General features: G+C 34.0%; 1 protein-coding gene across 1 annotated transcript; it reads left to right on the top strand.

The window, feature by feature from the left end:
• The first annotated feature begins 8,331 nt into the window (after nt 1–8,331).
• LOC145619049 (AP-2 complex subunit alpha-1-like) lies at nt 8,332–27,596 on the top strand. The gene is made up of 27 exons (XM_081673646.1): nt 8,332–8,740; nt 13,838–13,969; nt 14,327–14,452; nt 16,781–16,843; nt 16,924–17,021; nt 17,213–17,420; nt 18,044–18,115; nt 18,182–18,274; nt 18,635–18,736; nt 19,140–19,237; nt 19,910–19,991; nt 20,138–20,226; nt 20,999–21,104; nt 21,202–21,267; nt 22,172–22,278; nt 22,367–22,471; nt 22,555–22,675; nt 22,796–22,978; nt 23,086–23,328; nt 24,556–24,636; nt 24,888–25,052; nt 25,182–25,268; nt 25,364–25,489; nt 26,362–26,442; nt 26,518–26,589; nt 26,749–26,828; nt 26,901–27,596. Exons 1-27 carry the CDS (start codon nt 8,609–8,611, stop codon nt 27,040–27,042), a joined length of 3,060 nt encoding a protein of 1,019 aa, XP_081529772.1. The 5' UTR covers nt 8,332–8,608; the 3' UTR covers nt 27,043–27,596.
• The last annotated feature ends 87 nt before the right edge of the window (nt 27,597–27,683 follow it).

Here is a 27,683-nt window from a genome sequence, read left to right on the forward strand (position 1 = left end):
GTTGGAAAAGGCAAATGGGGTAAACATTTTGGGACTAAAATTTGCCCATAATGGACTATCAAAAGGGGACGGAGGGAGTATGATTTTGAAAAACAAAAAATTGAAAACCACAGTGATACTAAACGAACTCTAAGGGCTTGTTTGGCATCATTTTTGGTTTTCAGTTTTCAGTTTTTTTTTTCAAAACTAAAAACCAAAAACAAGAAACAAGAAAAAGGTGTTTCCACTTTTTTGTTGCCAGTTTTCAAAAATATTATGATTTTAATAAGTTTATATAATTTTTGATTCATTATGTGGCATATATCATATACTTTCATATAACAAAAAACCAAAAAACAAAAAACCACAGCAATTCCAAACGAATCCTAAATTAGCAGTTTTACCTACACTTATATAAATTTTACCACTTGGTTTTATTTTATTTTTTTTTATGAACTCTTGAAAACAAATTTTGTTTCTCATTTTAAGAAACTGGGCGGCCTCCGTTGAAGATGAGAAAATACAAATTATTCAATAGGAAAAATTTGTACTTTCGTAGTATTGTTTATCTCAGGGTATTTTCGATATTTTACCCGTGTTGTATGGGGGCATGTTTAGAAATCGAAATATTTGGAATACGGTAGAAGTTGACAGTGTTAACCTGAAATCGAAGCAACTTTTATGGGAAATTGAAGTTCACGAGCTACAACAATAGAGAGGAACGACACCCCTATCCTTTGGGATTAACCATGCCCTTAATTTCTCCATTTGTTCTTAGGATTTTCGTTTCATAATGGTTCTTGGCATTGTCTCCACTTAAGCGGCTTGAAATAATGAGGTTTCACCCTCCATTGAAGTTGGTTATGACTTATGAGTTGTGGCTTACAGGCTTGAACGGAGGCCATGGGAGGGGGGAAGGGGTGAAAAAAGAAATAGGGTTAAATAAATTTACATATATTTTTTTAAGGTTAAAATGGTTAATTTTGTTAAAAAGGTGCGCTTGTTTTTGCACATTGTTACAAGATTGGTATATATATATATATATATATATATATATATATATATATATATATATATATATATATATATATATATATATATATCAATTACCTATACTAAAAGCGAACCTAAAATGACACTTGTCATAATGTCATTAACAATTTTCCCGCCCATTTTACTTTCCGTTTTTACGAAGATTCTGTAAGGAAATCATTTTATAATAATGAAATATATCTTTCTTCCAGTTAAAATTCTTAACAATAATTACTCTCCATATAAACCCAACTAATATATTTTTATATTTACTTTTGAATTAATATTATGAGTATTTTTTTTTATATAAAATTCAATACAATAATAACTCTTTAAAAAATTAATAACAACCGTGCATTGCACGGGATTTAAACTAGTATATATATATATATATATATATATATATATATATATATATATATATATATATATATATATATATATATATATATATATATATATATATATATATATATATATATATATATATATTTATATATATATACATATATATATACATACATATATATATATACATATATATGTATTATATTATCGTATCTTGTTATTGTATTTAACTAGACCTTATTTTATTATTGCACTTATGAAAATATTATGGTGTACCTGGAAAGAACATGAGACATATCTTAAAGAACATGGACAAAAAGAAGAACATGCTAGTGTTTGAAAAAGAACATACTTGTGTGACAAAAGAACATCTTTGTGTGACAAAAACATGACATTACAAAGAACATAAAGTATTTACAAAAAGAACATGTTATTTTTCATGGTTACTCGGGTGGTTGAAGTGTTTGAAAAAGAACATTATATTTGACACACACACACAAAAAAAAAAAAAAAACATGTTTGTGTTTGACAATGATAGAGGTGAATATTGGGCAGGTCGGGCCAAGGTTAAAAAATTAGCTCACTTCTCCTGCCGGGCCAAGTTTTAGGCCGAAGTTTTGTGCTCAAACCCGCCCAAAATGGTCTGGTCGTGTGGGCTTTTCGGGTCGAGTAAAAAAAAAACAACTAAAATGCATAAAAACGGATTCTCAAACCCGCCCAAAAAATTAAATTTACAGGTCGAGTCGGACCCGATTTGGGGGGGCGAAAAATTCTGCCCAAAACCTGTCCAAAATCGGGTCGGGCCGGTCTAACTTTGATCACCTCTAGCCAAAAAAACATAAAGTTTTTACAAAAAGAACATGTTAATACATTAAAGAACATGTTATTTTTCCTGGTTACTCGAGTGATTTTTTTTTTTAATGTACATTGAAGAACATATTGTATAATGTAAAGAACATACAGTTCAAACTCAAAGAACATAATAATCAAACTTAAAGAACATATCATGCTCACGATCTATAACGTTCTTTTTTTCGGCCATGTTCTTTTAAATATATCTAATGTTCTTTTCGGGTGCACCATGCGTATGGTACACCCGGGTGCACCAACCACACATTATTGCACTTACTAGACCTTATCTTATTAATGCACCATACTAGCTAGACCTTATATAAGGTGTTATTACATCTTCTTGGAACTTATTAACCTTTATCCTACGTTGTTATAACTTATCGTAGTTATCGACCCTTATTTTAGGGATCACAGAATATTTAAATTTATTAGGTCATCTGAATTTATTACCCTTATACGAAGTACTCCCTCCGTGTTTTTTTAAGTGACACACTTTCTCTTTTAGAAATTCCTTACATTTTAATAATATATCTTCACCCCACTATCTCTTACTTTATCATTTCTCACTCCTTTCATGGTCCCCACTTCCTCCCACATTCTTTTACTTTATCATTTCTCACTCCTTCAACCTACCCCACTAACATCTTATTTTATTAAAGTCAATAAAATCTCCTAAAACTTCGTATTGGTCAAACTATATCACTTAAAAAAAACACGGAGGGAGTATCATCTTATTTGAATTTATAAATCTTTAAACACTACAGTGTACGTAAGTTAAAATAAAATGAAGAGAATAAAGCCTAGGTACAACCTCCATGCTTACCACTTACCAGTACTCAGTATCTCATTTAAGCATGTCGCAGCAAAGGCAAAGGGAGCTCCGGGTCAAATTTGGCGCTTGAAATATTTAAGTACTCCATTGACTCGGCTACCTATAAAAAAATTAAAAAGTACTCCATTCACTTAATTTTCTAACAACGTCAAATTTCTTTAGGGATTATAAAATTTCTAATGATGGATTTTGTTATAATCTGCATTGCTACTTGATAGTGTGTCCATTTTCCTAGCTGGAAGATTTTAAATTTTTGGTAGAAATGTAGAATCTTAGCTGGAAGTTAATTTTCTTGTTAGAAACCTTAGCTGGAAGCTTTTAGCTTCTTTCTATTGCAAAAATATTTTAGACAAACCTTGCCCAAGTGACAGATGAGTAACAACTACTAGTAACACTTTTTATCATAGATTTATACCAATAGATAGTTGTTTTTGGTTTGTTGCAAAATTTAGACTCTTTATATTTCCTTTGTTGTTTTAATACATACGAAGTATAAAATTAGAGGTGTCAAAAATCTGACCCAATCAACATGATTCGAAACCGACTCGAAAATTATCCGATTCAAATTTTAACTTATATAGACACCAATAATTTAGCATAACTCAAGTTTGAAATTAGACCTGACTCAATCCAACCACACTAATCCCGACTCGAACACCTGAATTGACACCTCTACTTATTACATTACTTTTAAATACATGAGATGAGTGCTTTAAATTTCAATAACATATTAATCCTTCTGTTTCCATTTTTTTGCCCCATTGCAAGTAAATGGGACAAACTTTAAAAACTTTGATCATAAATTTTCACTAATCAATAGTAAGAGATAATATAATCATGTGTGGTCTTGTTAGATTCGTCTCATGAAAATGGAGTTATATACATTTTAAGACGCGTTTTGGAGACTATAAAAAGTCAAATTAGGCAAATAAAATAGGAACAGAAAAATCCTCTATCCCACTTTTCATGTTCCATTTGTGTTTTACTCATATTGATTGGTTGTCATAATTTTTTTTTTTTGTCTATTAGATTTTGAAAAGTAGATCCCTGTAAATTTGACAACCAATCGAATTAAGTGAAACACAAACAGGGCATAAAAAGTGGGACAGATGATTTAAACCTATAACACATATGATAAAACAATGTATACTTATGAGTATTAATGAGGTGCAAGTCTAATCAAGTCTAAGGAGTTAAGTTTAGATGAAAAAATGCACTTGAAATTTTTAATGATACACAAGTAAGAGTGTAAAATGTTTTAATTAGATAGGTGTGCCTCAGCCCACTGCTATTAATATCACCCTATCCCGACACTACAATCTTAATTAAAACTAAAATCTTTCGTTTGGCATCACTATGGTTTTATGTTTTTTGCATTTTAAAGTCATATGATACATGTCATATAATAAATAAAAAATTAGTCAAACTTATTAACTTATGATAATTTAAAAAACTGACAACAAATAATTGGAAACACCTTTTTCTTGTTTCTTTTTTTTTTGTTTTTAAAAAAACTGAAAACTAAAAACAAAAAACAAAGCCAAACAAGCCCTTAGAAAGAAAAAATCATAGTCTAAAATAAAAAATCAATCAAATTACTAATTAAGTTACAAATGATACTTAATTCTTTAAACAAAATAATTAATTTGCAAAAACTACCAGGGACCACTTGATGATGGCCTTGTTTGGTAAAAAGCTTTTGGAAAACTTTTAGCTTGTTAAACACAAACAACTAACAGCTACTCATATCTATTAAAGACTTCTACATCACAAGCAACTATTTACAAATAGCTAGTCAAACAAACTAATGTAACCAACTAGTCAAACTAGTTAATATAACTAACTATTAATCAGCTACCAGCTAATTACCAAATAGGATCAATGACTGACATGGCAACAAAGAAGGTCGACACACGACACAATTCAACCAATATTAAGCCCAATTTGATTTCTTAATTTTTTTAAAACCAATTTCTAATTAAAATGTTTAACGTTCGACTTTAGTTGGACAGGGGCAATGGCAATGGCTATGGCTATGGCTATGGCTGACAAGTGACAAGCTAAGCAATCTAGTAGTAGCGACCATGATGGTGGCAAGTCTGGGGAGGGGATGGAGAAAGAAGAGGTTAAAGGAGAAGATAAGGTGGAGATTTAATTGATAAGAGAAAGTGAAAGTTTGTTATTGCTAATAGTGGTGGAAATTTTATGTTTTGAGGAAAGGTGTAGGATGAGGATGAGAGTAAATAGCTTAATCATGGTTAACTAACCTTAGATTCAAGAAAAATTTCACTAATGTCAGCACGTAAATGTCAAAAGTAAAGTTCTATCGATCATTTTTTTTTCAACCAATGAAAAAAGTAAAAAAAAAATATATATAAGTCTACCAATGAGAATTTTCTTATTGACTTCTAATTGAAATGATATTTATGAATATTTTAAGCTATAAATTACTCCATATATTATACGTAGTACATAACTTTAATTAAAAATGTAATTTCAAAATCTATTCAATAAAATGTTAACTTTCCTCATTCCCTACCTCTCGAGGCAAACCTAATTGATATCCTATATTAACAAACTATGTTAATATCACCAATTTTTCCTAGTCTTCTTCCTCCACCACCACCAAAATTTCCTTCTCTCTCACCCCCTCCCATGGCTATGCCGGCAATGAACCACCTTGGCAACTATAAATTGGTCGGTCGGCCAAATAAAAGACACCCTAATTGCAAAGCTGTAAAGTGAGCCCATATTAACCCCTTAAGGAAAAAAAATTTGCTTGTGAAATGGTATTAGCTGTGCGGCGGTGCTTACTATCGTGACGTGGTGCGAATGATGGGTGGCTCTAAAGGTCGTGCAGTGGTCGCGCGATGGTGTTAATGGACATGTGGTGGTCGAGCGGTGGTTCTAGTGATTGTGTAGTGGTCGCACGGGTGGTGGCTATGGTCGTTATGTGGTGAGTGGTGACGGTGATGGCCTGCGGTAGTGTAGATATAGTAGAGAGAAAGGTATGGTAGTGTAGATAGAGGAGAGAGAAAGGGGATATTGGTTGTGAATTTACAAAATTATTCCTAATATTAACAACTTTTATTAATAGAGGATATCAAACTATATTTTCTCCTACCTCCCTCTCAGTCTTAGCCCTTCCTACCACCACATTGTTCTAATCACTCTAAAAGTCCTCCCAACAACAAAAGCCATCACCATCAACCACAAATCCCAAATCCTCCCCCCTCCCGGAAATCCCACTCAAACACAATTTTTCCCTCAAGTGTGGTGTTTGTAAGTGTACTAGAGCGGAGCTGTTGGTGGTGATGAGAGGCCTAGTAATTACTTGGAATGCTGGACATCGTAGAGTGCAAGTTCGAGTAGACTCGGAAGTAGTAGTTCACATGTTAGAGGATCCTATTCAATCTAACTCTCCATATATTCACATTCTCTGAATGTATAAAGCCCTAGTTGCTAGACAAGGATGGGAAATTACAATCGAACATTGCTACAGGGAATCTAATAGGGTAGCTGACTGGTTGGCTAACTATGGAGTAACCATAGAGCATTCTTTGATTATCTTTGAGACGATCCCGAAAGATCTTCAAACCGTTTATTAGAGGATCTAAGAGGTGTAGCGACTCCGCGAAGGGTGGCTAGAATTAACTAGTAGTAATTTGTTTTTGTTTTCTTTCGTGTTCTTTTTGCACCCAAAAAAAAAACACTCACTCATTCATGCACATGCCACTTCACATTCTTATTTTACCTTCGCCCTATCACATATATATACTTCCTCTGTTTTTTTTTTAGTTGACACGTTTGTATTTTCACGCTTGCCAATGCATGTGTTTAACGATCAATATCTCTAATTATCAACATTGTAAAACTATAAAAAGTGGATATTAATAAAATATACATTGAACCGATTCAAACAAAATCTCACATGAATATGTTTTATCGTATCTATAAACTACAAAAGCGAGTCAAAACATGTTGTGTGAATAGTGTAATCCATTTGCCACTATCCAATAATCACCCCCTTAAAACATCAAGGCCACTGTGTCACTGTTATTCCCAGTGACAATAAAAACTATTAATACAAGACTTGATCTACAGCTCACCGTTGATTAAATATGAATTCCTACATTCATAACTATCTGTAGTTATAATTTCTTGTTCCATTTTTTTGGAAAAAATTTCTGCTTAAATTAAGTTGAAGTGGATGAGTATTTTTTTTTAACTAATTCTTGTATTTGATTTATTTATTAATCAATAAGGGGCTGTTCTCTTCCGTTGAAATTCAGTTCAGTTCAGTTCAGTTCAGTTCAGCTCAGTTTAGTTCAGTTCAGTTCAGTTCAGTTCAGTTCAGCTCTTATGTCTAATGATATTGCTAATGATATAAAGCCAAATTTCATTCTTTTAACCTCTTATTACAACGACGCAACAAATAATAATAATAATAATAATAATTATTATTATTATCAATAAATAATAATAATAATCATGAATAAATAATAATAATAATAATAATAATACTAATAATAATAATCAATAATTAATTATAATAATAATAATAACAATAATTAATAATAATAATATAATAATAATAATAATATCGATACAATTCATTGTTCAAATGGTTCTATTTTTTTGATACACATTTCTATTGTTAATCTTATTGAGAAAATTAGAGTACTACACAACTTAAACTAATTTTCATAGTCAGTTAGTTCTTCGTCTTCTTCTTGTCCACCAAGCTCCTCCATTACCTCGGCATTCCTCTGAACTGACTCCCATATCTGATCAGTTATTTCTTGTCGGACAATATCCATAGCTGCTTTTCTGCTACATGTAAGTGTTTTGTATTCTTTTGTCATAATACTATTTTATTTTAAAATTAAATAGTATATGTGTTTAAAATATTTAGAGGTTTCAAGTTTTTAATATATTTTCCATAAATTTATAATTATGTCATATGAAATAGTACATTTGTATATACACATAGGTATAGTAATATATAATCAAAGACCACTAATCCGTAGTTAAAAATCACTAATTAATAAGTTCAGTTCAGCTCAGTTCATTTCAGCTCAGTTCAGTTCAGTTTAGTTCAGTTGATTTCAGTCAATCAGAACAGGCCCTAACTTTCACCTAACAATTTTTTTTTTTTTTTTTTGAAATCATGGACATGGTAAAAAAAATCAATGAAATGATGCCAAGTTGGAACTATTGGGATTTGGCAAAAGTTTTAAAAAAGTAAAAATAAAAAAGTCTCCTCCTAGGCTCATACTCTTCTCTTCTCTTCTCTGTCCGACGGCCCATTTTTTCCCAAAATTTCCAAATTTTCTCTCTCCTCCCCCTTTCTCTCTCTAGATCACAGTCCTCCATTGTCATCTCCTTCTTCAAACCTCCATTGTTGTTCCTTCTTCACTGCAATTCCATCTCCTACGATCCTCCATTTTCTCTCTCCTCCATTACACTCCACTCCGATCTCTCTTGAGGAGAGAGAAAAGGCGTCGACAATTCGCAGATTAGGTTTCCGCCATTTTTCTATCTATTCCTTGGATCTGAGCTTCCATGGCGCTTTCCGGCATGAGAGGTCTGTCTGTCTTCATTAGCGACATTCGTAATTGCCAGAATAAAGAGCAAGAGCGTCTTAGGATCGATAAGGAGCTCGGCAATATTCGTACCAAATTTAAAAATGATAAGGTTAGGGTTTTTATTTTTTTAATTTGTTATTGTTTTTGATATTATTTGAGATTGTAGGTAGTTAGTTAAGTGATTTTGATGTGTAATGCTGTTCAATTTGGTGTAAATTATTCAAATTTGAGCTCAATTTGGGGAATTTTTAATTGTAGAATAGTGAATTGTCGATTTTGTGGAGGCGGAAGTCGGCACTGATGCCTGAATGCTTGATCTTGATTGCTCTTATTCTTAGTGATGCCTGAACAATGGAAATGTTTGGGAAAACTAGAATGTTTAGAGTTGGTATCCTTAGATTTTGGTACTTTTCAAGCTGTGCTGCTGTTATTCGGGCATTAGATCACTTAATTACTTTTTAGCTAATCGAAATTGTGACCAGCAAGGTGGGGAGGGGGAAATTGAGCTTTATAAACACTTAAGGTTTAGTACTTTAGTGTTTTGATGATGGCATTTGTGAATTCATGTAGTGTATGTATGTATTGCACATTCCCTCCGTTTAAAAATTAAACCTCGTGCATACTTTTTGGAATGTCTGGAACGATGTTTAATTTTTAAAGATATAGATAGAAAAAGATTATGGTAGATTTTCAAACATACTTTGTTGGGAGATGTAGAGAAGGAGATAACTATTATAATGGGTATATGTAAATTATGGTAAATGTATAATTTTTTTGATGTTTTTATTACAAACTTACATTGAAAAATAAATCTCAAACAGAGGGATTACATGCCCTTAGATTTCAGATACATGCTTTGAGACACCAAAAATTAACTTAATTTTAGGGTTTACATTATGAGATGAACTCCCGAGCTGTTTTGTGAACTTAAAGAGTGGCAGACAGAAAAGTGAGTCTGTAGCTTCATCTTCATCCAATATATTCTAGGTAAGGACTAGGCCTATTAAACTCCACCCTCATGCTGGCAGCATATGCTAAAATGCAAAATTGCTGAATTTCATGGTGCATTTTTAATTTCTACCAGTTAAGATCTAATTGAGAGAATGTGAATTCAGAAATGTGGGGAGAATCTTGTGGGATACTGAAGATCTAATCTTACCAGTTAAGATCTAATTGCTGAATCTTTGTCGTTAACCTTTAGTTTTGGCAGATTGGCATTTGTATTTTGCCAAACAACAATCAGTTGTGAAAAAGTTAGGAATGACTGAATAAATAGTGCAAAGATGGATCCATCATGTGACTTGGGAGTTGGGGTGAAAGTCATATCTGTTATTAGTATGGTACTATGGTTTATTCTGATGTAAAGACAGTGTCTTTTGTTATTTCCAGCAATCAATCTATCAAATTTCTTAGGGTTTTTTGTTTTCTCCCCATTTTGGAGTAGATTTTGAGGATTCGATGGATAGGAGATGTATCACAAGAGGATTCTAGTGGTTAAGATGATCATCTGTCTTTGGGTGGCCATTAATGAAATCTAATTTTTGACTGTGAATGGTGTCTTTGAAGGGCCAAAAGGGTCAAGTTATCTTATGGTAGTTGTCAATCTCTCTGCTTTTAAGGGAAGCATTAGGCCCCCCTTTTTGAACCTGATTTTGGAAAATTGATGGATAGAATCTATATCATAATGGGATTCTGGTGCTTAAGATGATCTTCTTTATTTAGGTGGCTGTACAGTGTTGTAGACAGGGTTTTAAGTAACATGAGAAATTTTCAGGGTATTATCCTTTTCATCCACCAAACAATGTAGTTGTGTCATCATTTGTTTGGTAAGCAATTAATTACTTTCTCGGTTCCCCTGATATTGCAACATGGAGAGAAGGCACATATTTAAGACAAGGAGAGAGATAGAAAGAATTAAGAGGCTCTTGTGATGAGGAGATAGATAAAGAGAAAGCATGTGCAAATAGGGAAATGTTGCAATGTTAGTGAAACTTTTTAAAATGGTAATTGTTACAATATTAGGGGAATGGATGAAATATTTTGCAAGCGCTTAATCCAAGCCTTTTTTACAACCTAAAGCAAATTAGAGTGGTTAACTAACATTCTAGGAAGGTCCCCCCACCAACACTCATGCTACCCAATTAGCAGGCCTTGTCAAGGCAAAACATGCTAAGTTTCATCTTCTTTACAATTGCAAGAACCACTCTTTATCCTACTATTTACCTTTCTTTCTATCAAAGAACTAATTTTTTGTAAAATAATATATTCCAAGTAATGATATATTGAATGTGCTTTACAAGAATCTCAGGCCTCATGGCAGATTGTTTTCAAAGCTAGTTGTTTCTAATTCTCCATATGCTCTTTATAGTGCAGCAAAGCCAACAATAGCATTTAGAGCCACTTTCTCATCATAATTAATTTCATCAAAGGCTATGCAAATGACTAATTCTATGCTAGCGTTGCTTTCTTTGTTTTTCATATTCCTATTCGCCTCGGTTTGTTGTATACTTGGCCCTTTTATCAATTCTTAAGTGTTTTACATTCATTTTCTTTTTGGTATTGTCCTTTTATTCTTTTGAGTTCCGACTGTCAACATAGTTTTATTTTATTTATGATCTTATTTCCTATCATTGCTAGCTACTAAGTTTAGTATTTGTGAATTCTAGTAGTTTGCATTGATTGTGATTTCCTAAATTACTTCAAGGAGTTTTTGAGCAAACATTTAGGGGGCATTTGATTTGATATTAGGTATGAGGTATGAGTTTGGAATGAGTAAAACCTATACCTAATGTTTGTTTAAGAAAATTTCATTTTCTAAACTCATACCTCAAAACCACAAAGTATGGGCTTCAGAAACCATGAAAGGAGGTGGGTGTGGCTCATACCAAACTTCTAGATGTCAAATAAAAAATAAATAAAAAATCCGACATCTAAACACAAGGTATATGAATCAAGTTCCAACCCTCATACCTCTTTGATTTCATTCCTATTTTCAAAGTCATACCACTTTGTGAGCCAAACGCCCCCTAAGGGGTTTTGAAAGTAAATTGTGCAACTTTTTGTAAACATGTGGTGTTTGGACATTATACAATTGATGGTTATCCGTTGTTGTTTGCATATAGACCACAAATATTTGTTGAAAATGAGTATAACCCACATAACCATGAGGCTCTGTTGTGTCAATTTTGTTTTAGGTTGTGGCTAGTTGGCTACTATTAGTTTTTAGTTTGTTATATCCTATGTTCCATAGTGGTTCACTGTTGGGATTGTCAAGTAGATTAAATATCTGTTAAATACTTCAATGAAAAATTGAAAAATTGAGAGAGAGTGTGAACTTAAATTCTGGGATGGATGGAGTAGTTCAATTGGATATACTTCCCTAAAATGTACCAAGGTGAGCCCTTTTGTCAAACTCATGCTTTATTGGTTTTATGCCAAATGCAAGCTTCCTGATTCAACAAAGAAGAATTCAAAGACCATATAGTGGTAATGAAGAAAAAAATAGGCTCTGGAAATCCTCTTTTTATATATGGTATCATCCATGCGGATTTTTCTTTTATAACCTATAGGGTCAAAGACATATCTAAGACCACAAAGTCAAAATGTACAAGTTTTGTGATTTACTAAACTTACTCTTATTTTCTTCATCCTTGTATCTCTACTTGGACCCATAGATTTGACTTCCTACCACCCAAGTCTCTTCCTTTTTATCTATGTTCTGCATAATCCCTACTTTTCTTTCAATTTTATTTTGTGAATCAGCCCTATAATTATCTAATTGTATTGCCTCTTTGTGTTTACATGCACTCACTTTATGCCATAGTTGCTGTATGCTGCTGCCTTGCTGACCGTGGCACATCTAGGATTGCCACTAAATTCAGACCTATGTTAATTGGACACAACATTTGGCCACTGTACATGTGGCTATGATCTAACACCAATCTGGCAAAATACGGGTCGGGTTAGCACTCATATAGGGGTGGGGAGGCATGAAGACTTGTATCTAGCATTTAATTGACCTAATTTTCCAAATCTAGGTTTAATGAAAAGATCTTAGAGCTACAAATTAAAAGTATTTTCCATCATATCAAGAAGACAATTTTTGGGGCTTTTGTTCGCGGGGCCAGGTAAATAAAATGCAATGGTTGATACTTGTGTATTGACGTTTTGTTCTCAGGTGACGGCCATTGTTTAAACTTTTCAATTTAATAGTTTCTCATACATATAATTCTTTGAAAGATTTAAAGATGATGTACGCGTCCATGTTCTAAATTTTACTCTCTTTGGTTTTATTCTATGTTATTTTTTTCGTTAAAGTGCATCCCTTGTCACAAAGTTTTAAAAGGTTGATTTAAATGGAGTTCAATTTTGTCTAATAGCTGGACTTTACACTATTCACCCACTCTCCTTTGACCATCAATTGTGATTTATACATATGGAAATATATAGCCTGGTGAGATCTTGTTAGATTCGCCTTAATATATACTTCTTCCGCTTTTATTTATTTGCAACACATTTCTTTGACACGCATTTTAAGGGAGATATTAGACTAGATAAACGGATAAATTAAATCGCAAATTTTTACCACCGATAAGAAGAAAGGGATAAGTTGCTACGGTTAAAATTTCATAGCTTAATTAATTCGTTTACCTAGTCTAATCACCTCCTCGAAAAGCGTGATAAAAGGTGTGTTGCAACTATTAAAAAACAGAGGAAGTACATCATTGGTTAAAGTTGTGTTGGAAAGTGTAGTCAGCATGTTGCAATATTAAGGGAACAGAGGAAGTATTATTTGATGAGATTCAAATAAGAATTTGGGTCATTATCAACAACCAATTGGGTTCACTTGATCTCATATTATACGATGTAGCTCCACCCTTGCTTCCTAGTTGCTGTCAGTCATCAGACTGATGAATCAAGCACATCATATCATATTATCAATAGTTTGAAAAGTGTTTTGCAAATGAGGCGGCATCTTTTGGGTCAAAATGATTCCGTTTCCCACCCTAGTTTCTTTATTTGATGACGTTAATTTTTCATCAACCACCCTGCTCTTTTGTTCTGCTCATGCTAAAGAAACTTTCAGTTCACAACCTATTCATATGAACTTTTATCCTTAAGCGTGTGACATTTCTAAATTTGAGCTACCACCTTTTTTAAATTTGTAGGTAGTTGTTTTAATCTCATAATATTTTTGCTTTGACAGGTTATATCTCCTTATGAGAAGAAGAAATATGTTTGGAAAATGCTTTACATTTATATGCTTGGTTATGATGTTGATTTTGGTCATATGGAAGCTGTTTCTCTGATATCTGCACCAAAATATCCAGAAAAGCAGGTAATCTTGTCTTCTCTTTCTTCCTTCTTGTATACTTTGTGCAGCCTGCACAAAGGCACTAGATTTAATATATTGTGTATTCGTTCAGTCTGATAAAATTATTGGCTTTCATTCATGGTTTATTTGGAGGAACTAAATAATAATTATATTTGTGTTCGATTAAGCATGTTGCATTGTTTGTATCATTTTTATGTCTTCTGTTGGATATTGTAGGGTATAGCTTTATAGCCTCACTCATTAATGCCCGTGTATGATTTGGTTTCAAGCTAACCACATTATTTGTATGCTTTCCACAATAAACTGCTGATTCTTTGAGCCACTTTTGTTGATGACTGATCTGGTTCTTTATGGCTGCAGGTTGGTTATATTGTGACATCATCTTTACTCAATGAGAATCATGATTTCTTACGGCTAGCTATCAATACCGTACGCAATGATATCATTGGACGCAATGAAACATTCCAGTGTCTTGCCTTGACCTTGGTATGTTGCTTAGCTTGCAGTATTTAATTTATTATTTTGCCATAATTTACAATTTTATTGGCTTTCTGTTAAGGGTTCCAATTTGGGCTCACTACTAGTCTTCAACAGAATGCTAGGGCTTCTGTCTGCAGTGGATACATCTTTTATCTGCACTCTTGCATCATGTTTCAAATAATAAATTAATTGTTATACGAGTAATGCCAAACTGCTTCCTAGGATTAGACTATAAATTCTTCCATGAGGGTGTTTGGTCGAGGAATCTAATTGTAGATTGGACCCTGAAAAGTAGATTCGACAAGTCCATCATCTATCAATGGTTTTTGGTATCTAATTGATTGTATGTAGCATATCACGATTATTTTGCTTTATAATGATTATAAGTTATATTGAACAATTACTTGTTTAAATGTAAATTAGTTTTTTATTTTCTATTTGCGCATAACCTGGTAACTAAGCCTTCGAATGGAGGCATTGATCTCATAGCTACTCCTTGATGGAAAAATGATATAACCCTAGAATATTCTGTCTTTATTATGGCTGCCCTTTACCATTTCTCATTTGATTTGATTAAATTTTTAATCAAATCCCTAGTCCATTCCAAATTATAATCCTCATTTGTATAGCAAATTGTTTTTGAAAAAAAAAAACAGAAAAAAAAAAAAAGGTTAAACAGTAGTTACTCAAATAGTGATTTAACCAAATTTCAAAAACCTAACAGAAAAGATTAGTGTGTATAAGAGTGTTGTATATAGGTTGATGGAGATAAGATTAGTATGAGAAAAAGTGAAATTATGTGGGTGGGTGTAACTTGTAAGGAAAAGGTGAATAGAGTAAGAGAGAGTGTATGAAAATTTGTAAATACCGGGAGGTAGGAGGGGTAAGATGGTAAAGGGAGTTTGCCAAACTAGAGTGAGGTAAAGTGAGTAAAACTAAAGGCACAACCATAAAACCAGGTACACCCTCTGTTTCTTTTGTTCCTCTTGTATTCCCTATTAGGAAAAAAATTCTATCACTCACTGTTTTTTTAGTGCATCACTTTTCTAAATTGACAGTTTTTTTTAAGTGCATCACTTCCTTTGTTGGACATCTTCTCTTATTATTTTTTATATATCTTTCTCCTCACGTGGTCCCACTTTTTTTTTTTTTTAATCATGTCTCTCCTCTCACATCCCTTAGATTTTAATAAACTATTACCCCACTATATCTTTTCTAATTAATGTTAATTCCCATCAAACCCTTCTTAATGTTCTACTCCATTCAATTTACCTTCTTAAAATACTTGCCGGTTAAACCAATGCACTTATAAAAAACGGAAGGAGTAGGAATTTTCTTACTATTAGCAAATTTTTGGACCGAAATAGCCTTATTTATTTTAAATTCTTATTATTTTAGTTTTAAATGCACCATTATTTATGGTTTCCTCTATCCCTAAGTGTATTAAATGCACAATTATTTACTTTTTCCACTATCCCAAAGTGCATTAAATACAGTTGTTCTCTTCTCAAATTATTAAGTGGAATCTATATTTTATTTTAATTTTTTTTTTTATTTGAACTCTTTACCTGATATTTACTTAACTTAAACTACTTTAGCTGAACTTTACTTATTTTTATTGAATAAAACTTATTTCTAATTGCTTTACTAATATAATCGCTCTCTACAGTTAATTAATTTTTACTGAATAGTATATTTGTAAGGTGAAGAGAACAAGGCTTTACACGCTTAGCACTCAATGTTTTTAATGATGATTTTGGTAGTCTTTTGCACATAAACTTTACCACAAGTTTCATAATTTTACCGAATTGCCCAAGTACATACCAGTACATAGATAAGATAACATCAGAAGAGAGTTCATAGATCAAAGATGGAGAAAAGAAAGAGAAAAAGTTGAGTGGGTGTGGATGTGGGTTGGAAGCTGCTCCCTCTGCCCCAAAGATATCTGCGGCCTTTCTATTTTTATTTTGCTCCAATTTGTTGGACTCTCTGTTGAATAATTGTATGTTTTTAATCAATTTCCCTATTCTCCCTATGCTAATATGCTACTGGTTGATACCCACACATATGTAGTCTGCAATATTTGTACATGTCAACGTGGACAATATCTCTGTGACGTAGTAATTTTATCATAGAACTTGTCCTTGCAAGTGGATTCTTATTCTGATGTATATATCCAGTTTTGTCAATTTTGTGAACTGGATCAGATTTGGAATTTAGGTCATAAAAAAGGTAGAATATCCAAGGAGTTTTATAAAGCTAAATCAGATTGCTGAATCTCTGAGTTGTCTTTTCATTTTTTTGTCAATGTTGATTTCTGTTGTTTCTATTCAGGTTGGGAATATTGGTGGCAGGGAATTTGCAGAATCTTTGGCACCTGATGTGCAGAAACTACTGGTAAAATGCAATTAAAATTTCTGCATTTTCAGCTTGGTGGTGTTCCAAAATTCTTGTTTTGACTGTTAGTTTCTCTTAAGATGTCAAGCAGTTGCAGGCCCCTTGTGAGGAAGAAAGCTGCTCTATGCCTCCTTCGGTTGTATAGGAAAAATCCAGATGTTGTAAACGTAGATGGCTGGTATGCCTCTTCCCAGTATCCTCTTTACCTGTCCTCCTTTCTATCTGTCCTTTGTTCCATCTTTGTGGATTTGGGTAGAAATCTTTTAAATTTTTTTTTTTTTTAAATCTTAGGGATGCTGGGAGATTGGAACGTGATTAATTTATTATTTTGATTGCTTGTTTATAACACTTATGTTATCATATTATCAGGTCAGACCGAATGGCACAACTTTTAGATGAACGTGATTTAGGTGTTCTGACAGCTGTTATGAGCCTGCTGGTTGCTTTAGTATCAAATAATTATGATGCATACTGGAGTTGTGTTCCCAAATGTGTCAAAATCTTGGAAAGACTTGCTAGAAACCAGGATGTTCCACAGGAGTACACATACTATGGCATCCCATCTCCCTGGGTTCAGGTTTGTCTTCTTTCTTTTTCGTTTTTGTTCTTTTTTTTTTTTTAATGTATAATCTATAAAAACAAGGGGACAGGGTTTTTAACTGGCGACAGTTGTTTTCTCGCTCTCTTCAGCCTCCGGCCTGCGCTATTGCTTTTCTGTCTTCCTCTTTTGTTTTCCTCTTCCTTTATCTAGCCTTTAGTCTTCTTGCTTACTCTCTTCCAGTAAAGGTCTCTGGTAGCTAATGTTACTCAATGTTTGATACTGGATCTGTTGTAATATGCTGTCAAGTACAAGATTAGCTCTTTTAATATTGATGTGTGTTCATTTTGGCCGTTGTGGGGTAGGATTAAATTTTCTGTAGGGAGTCCTTTTCCTTGGGACCTGTTTTATGCTCTACTCCTTTGCCTCTAATTGATAGTCCAATTCAGAATCTTTTTAGATTCCAATGAAAATGGAATACACACACTCTTGATATATATAAGAGCACTCATGTGAGATATTACTTAATTCTTCTCAATATCGAGTTTCACAGTATCAACTTTTTTTAAATACATATTTAAAGACATTTATGCATACACTTTGAAATTGTAAAAAAAAGTATCTAATTTTTCTGTTGATAATTGTTGTTAAACTTGGTGCAGGTTAAGGCTATGAGGGCCCTTCAATATTTTCCTACTATAGAGGATCCAAATACCCGGAGATCATTATTTGAGGTTAGTATCTAATGATGAGCTTGAGCCCATTTCTTATATGGTCGATCTGACATCTTCTTTTTGTAGGTTTTGCAACGGATATTAATGGGGACTGATGTTGTCAAAAACGTAAACAAGAACAATGCGTCACATGCTGTTCTCTTTGAAGCCCTTGCCCTTGTAAGCATCTTTTTTACTTACATAGATTATAGTCAAAGCTGTGGGAAAGTGCATTCAGAATTTCAGGTTACCTTTGCTTTTCTATTACTTGATTCTATTACCAGTACCTGTCTGTGTGTTTAGCTCACAAAGATTGACTTACTAATGACAGCCAAAAAGGGTGTATGGCTTTACCCTACCGTATGAAACTTTGATGTCTGTGAAACTTTACTTTTAGTAATAAGTAACAAGGTCAACGTGAACATATATTGTAATTTGGAGTATATGTTACCTGTTACAAATCAAATTACTGTTATCTGTAGAGAATTAATAGTTGATTCTTCTCTTTTCGTTGTCTTTTCTGACTTTTCTCTATCACAGGTTATGCATCTTGATGCTGAGAAAGAAATGATGTCGCAATGTGTTGCTCTGCTTGGGAAGTTTATTGCTGTTCGTGAGCCAAACATACGATACCTTGGTTTGGTAAGTCCTGGGACCTGTAATTTGTAATTCTTTTCTTTATGTATGAACTTAAACTCTTACGGTGTGATTGGATTGAATGAAATGGAGGGAAGGGAAGGGAAATGAAGAGATGGTTTATCTTTCATTTGGGTAACAAATGAGGAAGGAAGGGAATTGGAAGAGAGAGAAATGGAGGGATTAAATTGTAGGAAATTGATCCCTCCAACAATGGAGAGATTTGGAAGGAAAACTCACCATTCTTCCCTCCCCTCCCTTTCCCTCCCCGCCTCTTCTCCTCCCTCCCCTTCTTTTCCTTCCCCTTTCTTTATCCAAACACACTGTTAAGGATGACTCCAGTCAAGCTCCAAGTGAGCTCGTTGTGCTTTTCTAACGTCATATCATTCTTGGAATTGCTGTGTTGTAGGAAAATATGACCCGAATGTTGATGGTTACAGACGTGCAAGACATAATTAAAAGGCATCAAGCTCAGATCATTACCTCACTGAAGGATCCTGATATCAGGTTGAGCTTCAATGAGTTTATTTACTCCTCTCTGTTCCTCCCTTTACCTCTTTTCCTGTTGTGTGCAATATTGGTTGGCTGCCAATTTGCTTTCATCTGATTGTTACTGCCTGCTTTCACTGCTGTGAAGTTTAAGTAATAATTTCTTAATTAAATCAGATGGAAGACGTCAGTCAAATCAACTTAGGGGTATTTGGTTATTTTCTTTGCTAACCTTTGCAGTCTGCTATATCTATATAATGATAGCCAATGAAATGGAAAAACATATTAAACTATAAAAGAACTTTAATCCAACCTCTGCTGTTTCTTTGTCATAGTACAGGCTTGTGATATCTGATTCTATAATTTGTATGTTCCTTGGTTAATTCAGAGTTTATATGCATTCACTTTCTCTTAAAATGCATCTATGAAGCTTGAAGCCTATACCTTTGGACCATGTCACATAGTTGTGATTCTTATATGTGCATTTTCTTTCTTCGCCTTTTTTTTTTTTTTTTTTTGGTGGGGGTGGGGTGGGGTGGGGTGGGTGGAAGGGGCTAAACAATTGAGCAATTGACAGTATTCCCCAAGAAATAAAAAGTACTCCAAAGAAATAAACGAACAGTGTTAAACTACCATCACGAGGACATGTTTTCTTATTCAAGTGCTTAATAAGATTGTTTATCTTGCCAGCATACGGAGGCGTGCTCTTGATTTGCTGTATGGAATGTGTGATGTTTCAAATGCAAAGGACATTGTTGAGGAATTATTAGAGGTTTGAATAATTTTTTATACCTTTGATTCAGTTCTCATTAGCTAATGTATATTGATTCAATAAACCAACATCAACCTTGAACACCAACTTGCTCAAAAACACATGCTCAAACACCATTCTAAAGCTTGTTACAATTCCTTCATCAGTATCTCAGTACAGCGGAATTTGCTATGCGGGAAGAATTGGCTCTGAAAGCTGCCATACTTGCGGAGAAGTTTGCGCCTGACTTGTCATGGTTAGGCCTCTCTTTATTGTGTCTAAATGATGTTACAAAGCATTATATAAATAATATAATAGGGATTTTAGATGGATGAGTCTCTAAAAGGGAAAGGTGCAGTTTAAGTAAACTGAGGTTGTTTATCATAAATCAGAAATTTATAGTTTCTTTGGATTGTTGCTAAGTATAAGCAACTTGGTTAAGGATTATCATTAAAAGATGTCATGTAGAATTAGAGTACACTTTTATTTAGTGCTTACTTATGCTTTCTCCTTTGATATTAGTATATTACCATGAGGGTACTTTTTCTTTGATTTTGGCAGAAGCAATTAAAATTCTTTTTTCCTTTTACTATTTTAAACAACTAATTCTTTGATGAATCCTATTGAATTGGGGCCAGATAATCGACTCAGGTAGCCTTCTTGTATTTTTTTTTTTCCCCATGACACTAGATGATTGCCTTTTCCTTTAACATAAAATTTAGAGAGATTTTAAATTAGCTGAAGGCCATGGTGTGTCATTCACTCATACCTTTTGTATTTAGACTAGATTAATGAATGTTGGATGTTTCTAACTCAGCACAGTCATTGATATGATGCTGTGTGAATATAATACATATACAAGGTTCATTTTCTGTAGTTGTATATGGTGTATATAGGTTTTTCCTCTGTCGTGATTCAATACATATTCAATCCAGTATCTTTGCTTCGTTACTATTCCTAAGGTTTGGCTGGATTCAGTGTTATGCTGTCAAATTTTAAGTCTCTGTTTTCTTTTGAAATTTATTCAGGTATGTGGATGTGATCCTTCAGTTGATTGATAAGGCAGGTGATTTTGTTAGTGATGACATATGGTTCCGAGTGGTGCAATTTGTTACAAACAATGAAGATTTGCAAGTGAGCACTGCATTACATATACTTTGCTGTTTGCATTTGGTTGGGTATCATTTTCTATGGAAATAGAGTTAACTTTATTTACATTCTATATTGTTAGTCATATGCAGCAGTGAAGGCCCGGGAATATCTTGACAAGCCTGCTATACACGAGACAATGGTTAAGGTGTGTTTTCTGACAGCCAACTAAAATAGAAGAAAAGTGAATATAAAGAGAGGTGTTTTTGTTCCTTGAAGATGTTATTGTTACATAGAAAGTATTTTCTGGATAAGTATGCACTGTGGAGAACTCAATAGTTCATTTTATTTCAATTTTCAACTGACAGAGTATTCTAATTATAAAAGCAGCTCAACAGGTTCAGCTTCTGAAATGCTTGTAGAAATTAGGGTCGTTTGACCTTTGAAGTTTGAACGATCTATCAGTTCTTGCTATGTATTTCAGGGAAATTTTTAGTAAAGTTTTGCTGTACGCCTTTCTAATTTAAAGCTTACTTATCTACCGTAAAAAAAAAACTCCTTTTCTCTCCTGATTCTGATCCTTTGAGTATTCACTATTACTACTTTACTAGTACTACTGCTGTGCTCCTTTCTCCTCTTTAACACATTTGCTTTTTGGATTTTGCCTGTTACTGTCTCTCTTTTATTTCTTTTATGTCTTATAATTATTCAAACTTATCTAGGTTGGGTAGCAGTTGTGTCACCTTATCTGAACGAACTTCTTCTGAAACATTTTTGACAGGCGAAAGAAATCCCTCGTAAATGTGCATATAGGGTTTGTTACAAATGTTAAGTCTATAATATAGGTAAATCATAGCATGTGATTGTCAAATTATTCCAAATCTAGACAATTAGGACACTTGACATTCTTAAAGAGAGATAGAGAGAGGAGATGTGCTAAAAGATTATTTTTGGGACATCTGCTAAAGAAAGATTGAGTATTGGGGATGAAAGGAGTAAATGACATCTATTTTTAATTCCCCTTTCTCCTTGACTCCCTTCTTTTTTTAAGAACAACTTCTTGCTGAAAAGAGAACTTATTGTACTTAATGTCTTATGGCTTCTTGCGTCAGGTCAGTGCATATATACTTGGAGAGTTTGGCCACCTTTTGGCCAGAAGGCCTGGTTGCAGTCCCAAGGAACTTTTTAGCCTTATTCATGAAAAGCTTCCTACTGTATCGTAAGAAAACTCAACCTTTTTTTCTCTTATGTTTATTTGTAATCAATGTGCCTTTGTATCATAATGCTGAAGGAGGATATATTTTCAGAACTTCCACCATTCCTATACTGCTTTCAACATATGCTAAGATTTTAACGCACGCTCAACCTCAAGATTCCGAATTACAGAATTTGATTTGGGCAGTGTTCCGCAAGTGAGTGGTTGAATAATTAAATTTCAGTTAACTTTAAATTTCCTAGAAAGTTTGAGTTTGTGACTTTTCTTTTTTTATTTCAGATATGAGAGTTGCATTGATGCAGAAATACAGCAACGTGCTGTAGAGTATCTCACATTGAGTAAGAAAGGAGCTTCTTTGGTGGATATAATGGCTGAAATGCCCAAGTTCCCTGAGCGACAGGTACATGCTTTTTTCAATTTTTTTTTTTTTTTTTGGCTCTGCGGTAAATGTTCTATTAAAGTACTTTTCCTATTGTGAGAGAATCCAATCTTGATGCTGACATTGGCTGTGTATACATAGTCTGCTCTGATTAAAAAAGCTGAAGATGCTGACATTGACGCTGCTGAGCAAAGTGCTATCAAATTGCGGGCGCAGCAGCAGACGTCAAATGCCCTTGTCGTTACTGATCAACAGCCTGCCAGTGAAGCCCCTGCGGCAGTACCGCTTACCCTTGTAAAAGTACCTAGCATGAGCACTGATACGGTTAGAAAGTTCCAATGAAAGCTTGCTTTTCTCATTTCTTTTAGCCTTCAAATACTCTTATTTTTAGCTATATTTGATTTAACACTGTTGAAACTTTTAAATAATAGGATCATCAAGGTGCACAAAGTGCACTACCTCAATCGAATGGGACTTTGAGTGAAGTGGATGCCCAACAGGCTGCTCCATCTCCTGATCTTCTTGGTGATCTTTTGGGCCCTCTTGCTATAGAGGGCCCTCCAGGTGCATCCGGGCAATCAGAGCTAGAAGGGGTGCCAGGAGCTGAAGCTTCTTCAACTGAAGTGGATGCTTTGGCACTGACACCAGTAAATGAGCAAATAAATACTGTTCAGGTATCGGGTCCCTGCATGCTGCTTAATTCTAAACAATTGTGAAACAAAATATTATTCACTTTATCTTATACTTCCTTCATTCCGAATTAGATGACGAGTTTTGACTTTTGACACTATTTTTTAACTTTTCTTTGATTAATATGTGTGATTTATATATATACAGTCATGTGGGAATCTTTTTAGATTTGTTTCAATGTGTACTTAATTAAATTCAATTTTTAGTATTTTTTACAATTAAGGTATAGGCTTTTCCAATTGAATTTTTGCATTGGCAAACATGATAAAAGAAACGTGTCATCTAATTTGGGACGGAGGAAGTAAGAATCAGCATATGGCTTTGTTTATCTGCAAGGACTGCAACTTTGAAAGACTTTTTTTTCATAATTTATATCCTTTATATGTTGCCTAAATTTTAATATATCCTATTTCTTCTTTGTTTATTTTGTGTGTGGAAATGTTGGTAAAGAGTAGTCCCTGAGCCACCTTATTGTTTGGTTTTGTATCCTTATCAGACATTTGACTCTCCCACAAGGTTACAGAGTCCTTATTCAATTCAATACTATAGTGTTCATCCATACTCTTCATAGTGATAAATGTAAAAAGAGTGTGAAAGATCATATAAAGTGACACTCCCACAAGGCTACAGAGTCCTTACATGATACTTCATGGATACAATATGTAAAAAGAGTGGAAATGATTTCTGAAAAATGTGATATATGGTCACTAATGGGCTTGAGATTATACCATTAACAAAACTAGCAAACAAATCTGCCCAATGTGTGTGAGTGTGTGAGTGTGCGAGTGCGCGTGCACGTGTGAGTGTGTGCGTGCGCACGTGTGTGTGTGTGTGTGAAAGTTACATACAGAAGTCTTTCAAAATCAAGATTATGCTTCAAAAAACTGCCATTTCTCCACACCCATGTCTACTTTTAGAACTGTCTCCTCATTTCCAAACCTTTGGGCTTTGACATGCCTGACAATTAGGTTTGTACCATACTTAACATTCCTACCCATGGTCTAAATAACATAGATTATGGGGACTGCATTCTTTGAATCGTTTTCTAAATGCAGTAACATAGCTTGTCTCTGTTCCTAGAAGTATTGCTTTTTGAGCAACTCTGCTAATAAGATATCCTGAGCCTTCTATTCTGTGGTTTAGATATACCTTTTTCACTAACTTTTATAGCCTTGATAGCTGATTGCCTATTTCTATGTTTTTTCATGCAGCCCATAGGAAGTATTGCTGAAAGATATCTGAACTTGTGCCTCAAGGATAGTGGCGTATTATACGAGGATCCTTACATTCAGGTTGGAAATTTGTTCTAAAGCTCCCTTGAGTTCTCCATTATTGACGTTCAATTGCCCCTTTATATACATATATATATATATAATATATATATATATATATATATATATATATATATATATATATATATATATATATATATATATATATATTAAAAAAAAACAAAAACAAAAATGGGTTGGGGGGTGGGGGTGGTGGGAAGGATTATCATTAGGACTCTAGACTTAAGCTGACCGATATTCCTTTTTAACAGATTGGAACTAAAGCAGACTGGCGAGCCCATCAGGGTCGCATGGTCCTTTTCTTGGGAAACAAGAATACTGCTCCGCTTGATTCAGTTCAAGCAGTAATCTTGCCTCCTGCCCATCTGAAAATGGACATTTCACTGGTACCTGAGACTATTCCTCCTCGGGCTCAGGTGATCTTAAATTATAATTCGCTGCTTTCAGAATTTGTCCTCTCTTGTCTTTATATTCTCAATAATTATCTAGCACCTAGTTGTTGACAACCAAAAACATATGTTCTTTTGTGCTGTTATGTTTCGTAGGTGCAATGCCCACTTGAAATTGTGAATCTCCGTCCAAGTAGGGATGTTGCTGTTCTTGACTTCTCATACAAGTTTGCAACCTCCATGGTACATCTACTTGACTCATATCTATTCAATATGTCTTGGAATATGCGATAGTTTGTGAAGATCCAAATTTGTAATAATTCACTCCTGAATCACAGGTGAATGTGAAACTCCGCCTTCCTGCTGTCTTGAACAAGTTTATGCAGCCAATACCTGTCTCTGCAGAAGAATTTTTCCCTCAATGGCGGTCACTTTCAGGACCACCTTTGAAGCTCCAGGAAGTGGTGCGCTTTCAAACAGTGTTTTTCTTTTATGTTATTTTATTGTTTCCTGCCATTCTTTAACCGTACTTTTTTTTTCTTTAACTGTACTTGATTTCAGCTAAATTAAATGGATAAGGTTTTACTGAATATTTATGTAGCCAACAGTTAAATTATTTTACTTTTGGGGGCTGAGTTTCTAGGTTTAGGTTGCTGACAATAATGATTATATATCCAATCTAATTATACCTGGAATCTCATTTATTTTAGAAGTGAAGATTCTATTTAAATTGATTTAATGGTAGTGTTTAAACAGAGGATACATATCTGATTTAAAAAAAAAAAAAAGTGTGTGGTTTGTCATTCTATCTATGATTTTATTACTATGATCAAGTTAATTTACTAGTATAGAAACTGAAAAGCAGACAAAAAAGTTTGCAATCACTGCATAGTAATGCAATGGGTTCTAAAAACTGTAAAGCCATTGTTTATGGTTACTATATAGGGGGCTTCATTAGAAGTCTGACTTTCCAATGGGCTGTTTCCCTTGTTTGGTTGGAGCATATTGATAGAAAATTCTCTAAAAGTTAACATTATTTATAACTACTCTAGAAGAGTTACTCTGTATAACATGATCCCTGTACAATTGTAGAAATGACCATTTGCTGTCTGTTACTGGGTCTTTGGCAAGCAGATGTAATTTGTTTCTACATTCTACAGGCCCCTCCCACCACCACTTCTCTTGCCCCCCTGCCCCCCTCACCCACAGAATCATTCTGGATTTTTTTTTTTAGGGGTGCTGTGCATGACTGTGTATAGACCAAAGATTATTTTGCAAATTTGATGAGATTTTCTTGAATTTACTGCTTTAACCCTTTTGGTGAATACTGTTACAGGTGAGAGGTGTTAGACCTATGCCATTAATGGAGATGGTAAATCTGTTCAATAGCTATCACTTGATGGTTTGTTCAGGACTTGTAAGTTCCTAAACTCTCTTTTTAGCTGAACTGTCTTCCATAGGGTGTTATTATTAATTTTGTTTTGCGTTTCAGGATCCAAACCCTAATAATCTAGTGGCAAGCGCAACATATTATTCAGAACATACAAGGGCCATGCTATGTTTGGTATGATTTCCATGTGCTTATTATGTTATTCGTTGATTCTGTTCCAGATTCAAGGCCCCTCTTGTGTACCAATTTTTTAATTCTTAAGGGTACTTACAGCTTTGTCAGCTTTAGTTTCTTCTCTGGTAATTCAATTGACACCTTTTCCATGATATACAGATTAGGATAGAAACTGATCCTGCCGACAGAACTCAGCTGCGTATGACAGTTGCCACTGGAGATCCCACACTGACTTTCGAGTATGTTTGTAGCATGAGATTATTAACATGTAACTTAAAACTGGCAGATTACTCACTGGTACTATTTTACAGGCTGAAAGAATATGTCAAGGAACAATTAATTGCCATCCCAGCAACTTCCCGAGGAGCGCCAACTACACCAGCACCTCCACAGCCTACTAGCCCCGTGGCAGCATTGACGGATCCTGGAGCTATTCTTGCCGGCTTGCTGTGATAAAGGATGCAGCTATTGTGTTTAGATGATCTCTTCGTAATATACATGTACAATTGATTTACAACCAAGCCTCAATTCATCTAATGAACAAAGAAGTGATATTAAACACCATCATGCCAGGGCTGGCGGAATTGAGAATGAGCTTATTTGTGGTCAGCTACATCATTGGATATAAAAAGGGAAGAGGGGGGCGTCGGGGATAGAATTCTTTCTTCAAGGTGCTTTGGTGAGATTTCTTTCAGCTTAGTTTTCCCCCTCTTGATTTTGTTTTATCATTTTTTCCATTTAGGATGCATTATTGGTGTTGGTTCCTGTAATATTGTAGTACTTAGCTTGTAAAAGAACTGTCGTGCGGTTTTTTCTTTTTTTTTTTTTTTTTTTTTTTGCCCCTCAATTTTTGGGTGAGAAAGGGTGTTGTAATTGGAAATAGAGAATTAGAGTGAAATATATTTCTTTATTATTGCCAACCATAAAGTTGTAACCAGCAAAATTTACCTTAGAAACATTGTTGGTACGGAGTATATTATCTACTAGTATTACTGTTTGATATCGTAGATCAATGGTAAAAGGAGTTTTTATCCAAGTTCTAATTTGTGTGCGTGAGGTAATCCACTGATAAATCAAAAGTTAATAACGGCATA

This window comes from Chenopodium album, chromosome 27 (genome assembly GCF_948465745.1).
Source record: "Chenopodium album chromosome 27, dcCheAlbu1.1, whole genome shotgun sequence".
Lineage (NCBI taxonomy): Eukaryota > Viridiplantae > Streptophyta > Magnoliopsida > Caryophyllales > Amaranthaceae > Chenopodium > Chenopodium album.

Bases quoted from the DNA above. Each gene is read 5' to 3' on its own strand.
- LOC145619049 (XM_081673646.1), top strand. From the start codon at position 8,609: ATGGCGCTTTCCGGCATGAGAGGTCTGTCTGTCTTCATTAGCGACATT. The intron at 19,992-20,137 runs GTTTGAATAATT...TTCCTTCATCAG, and splicing joins TTGTTGAGGAATTATTAGAG to TATCTCAGTACAGCGGAATT. The intron at 21,268-22,171 runs GTGTGTTTTCTG...TTCTTGCGTCAG, and splicing joins TACACGAGACAATGGTTAAG to GTCAGTGCATATATACTTGG.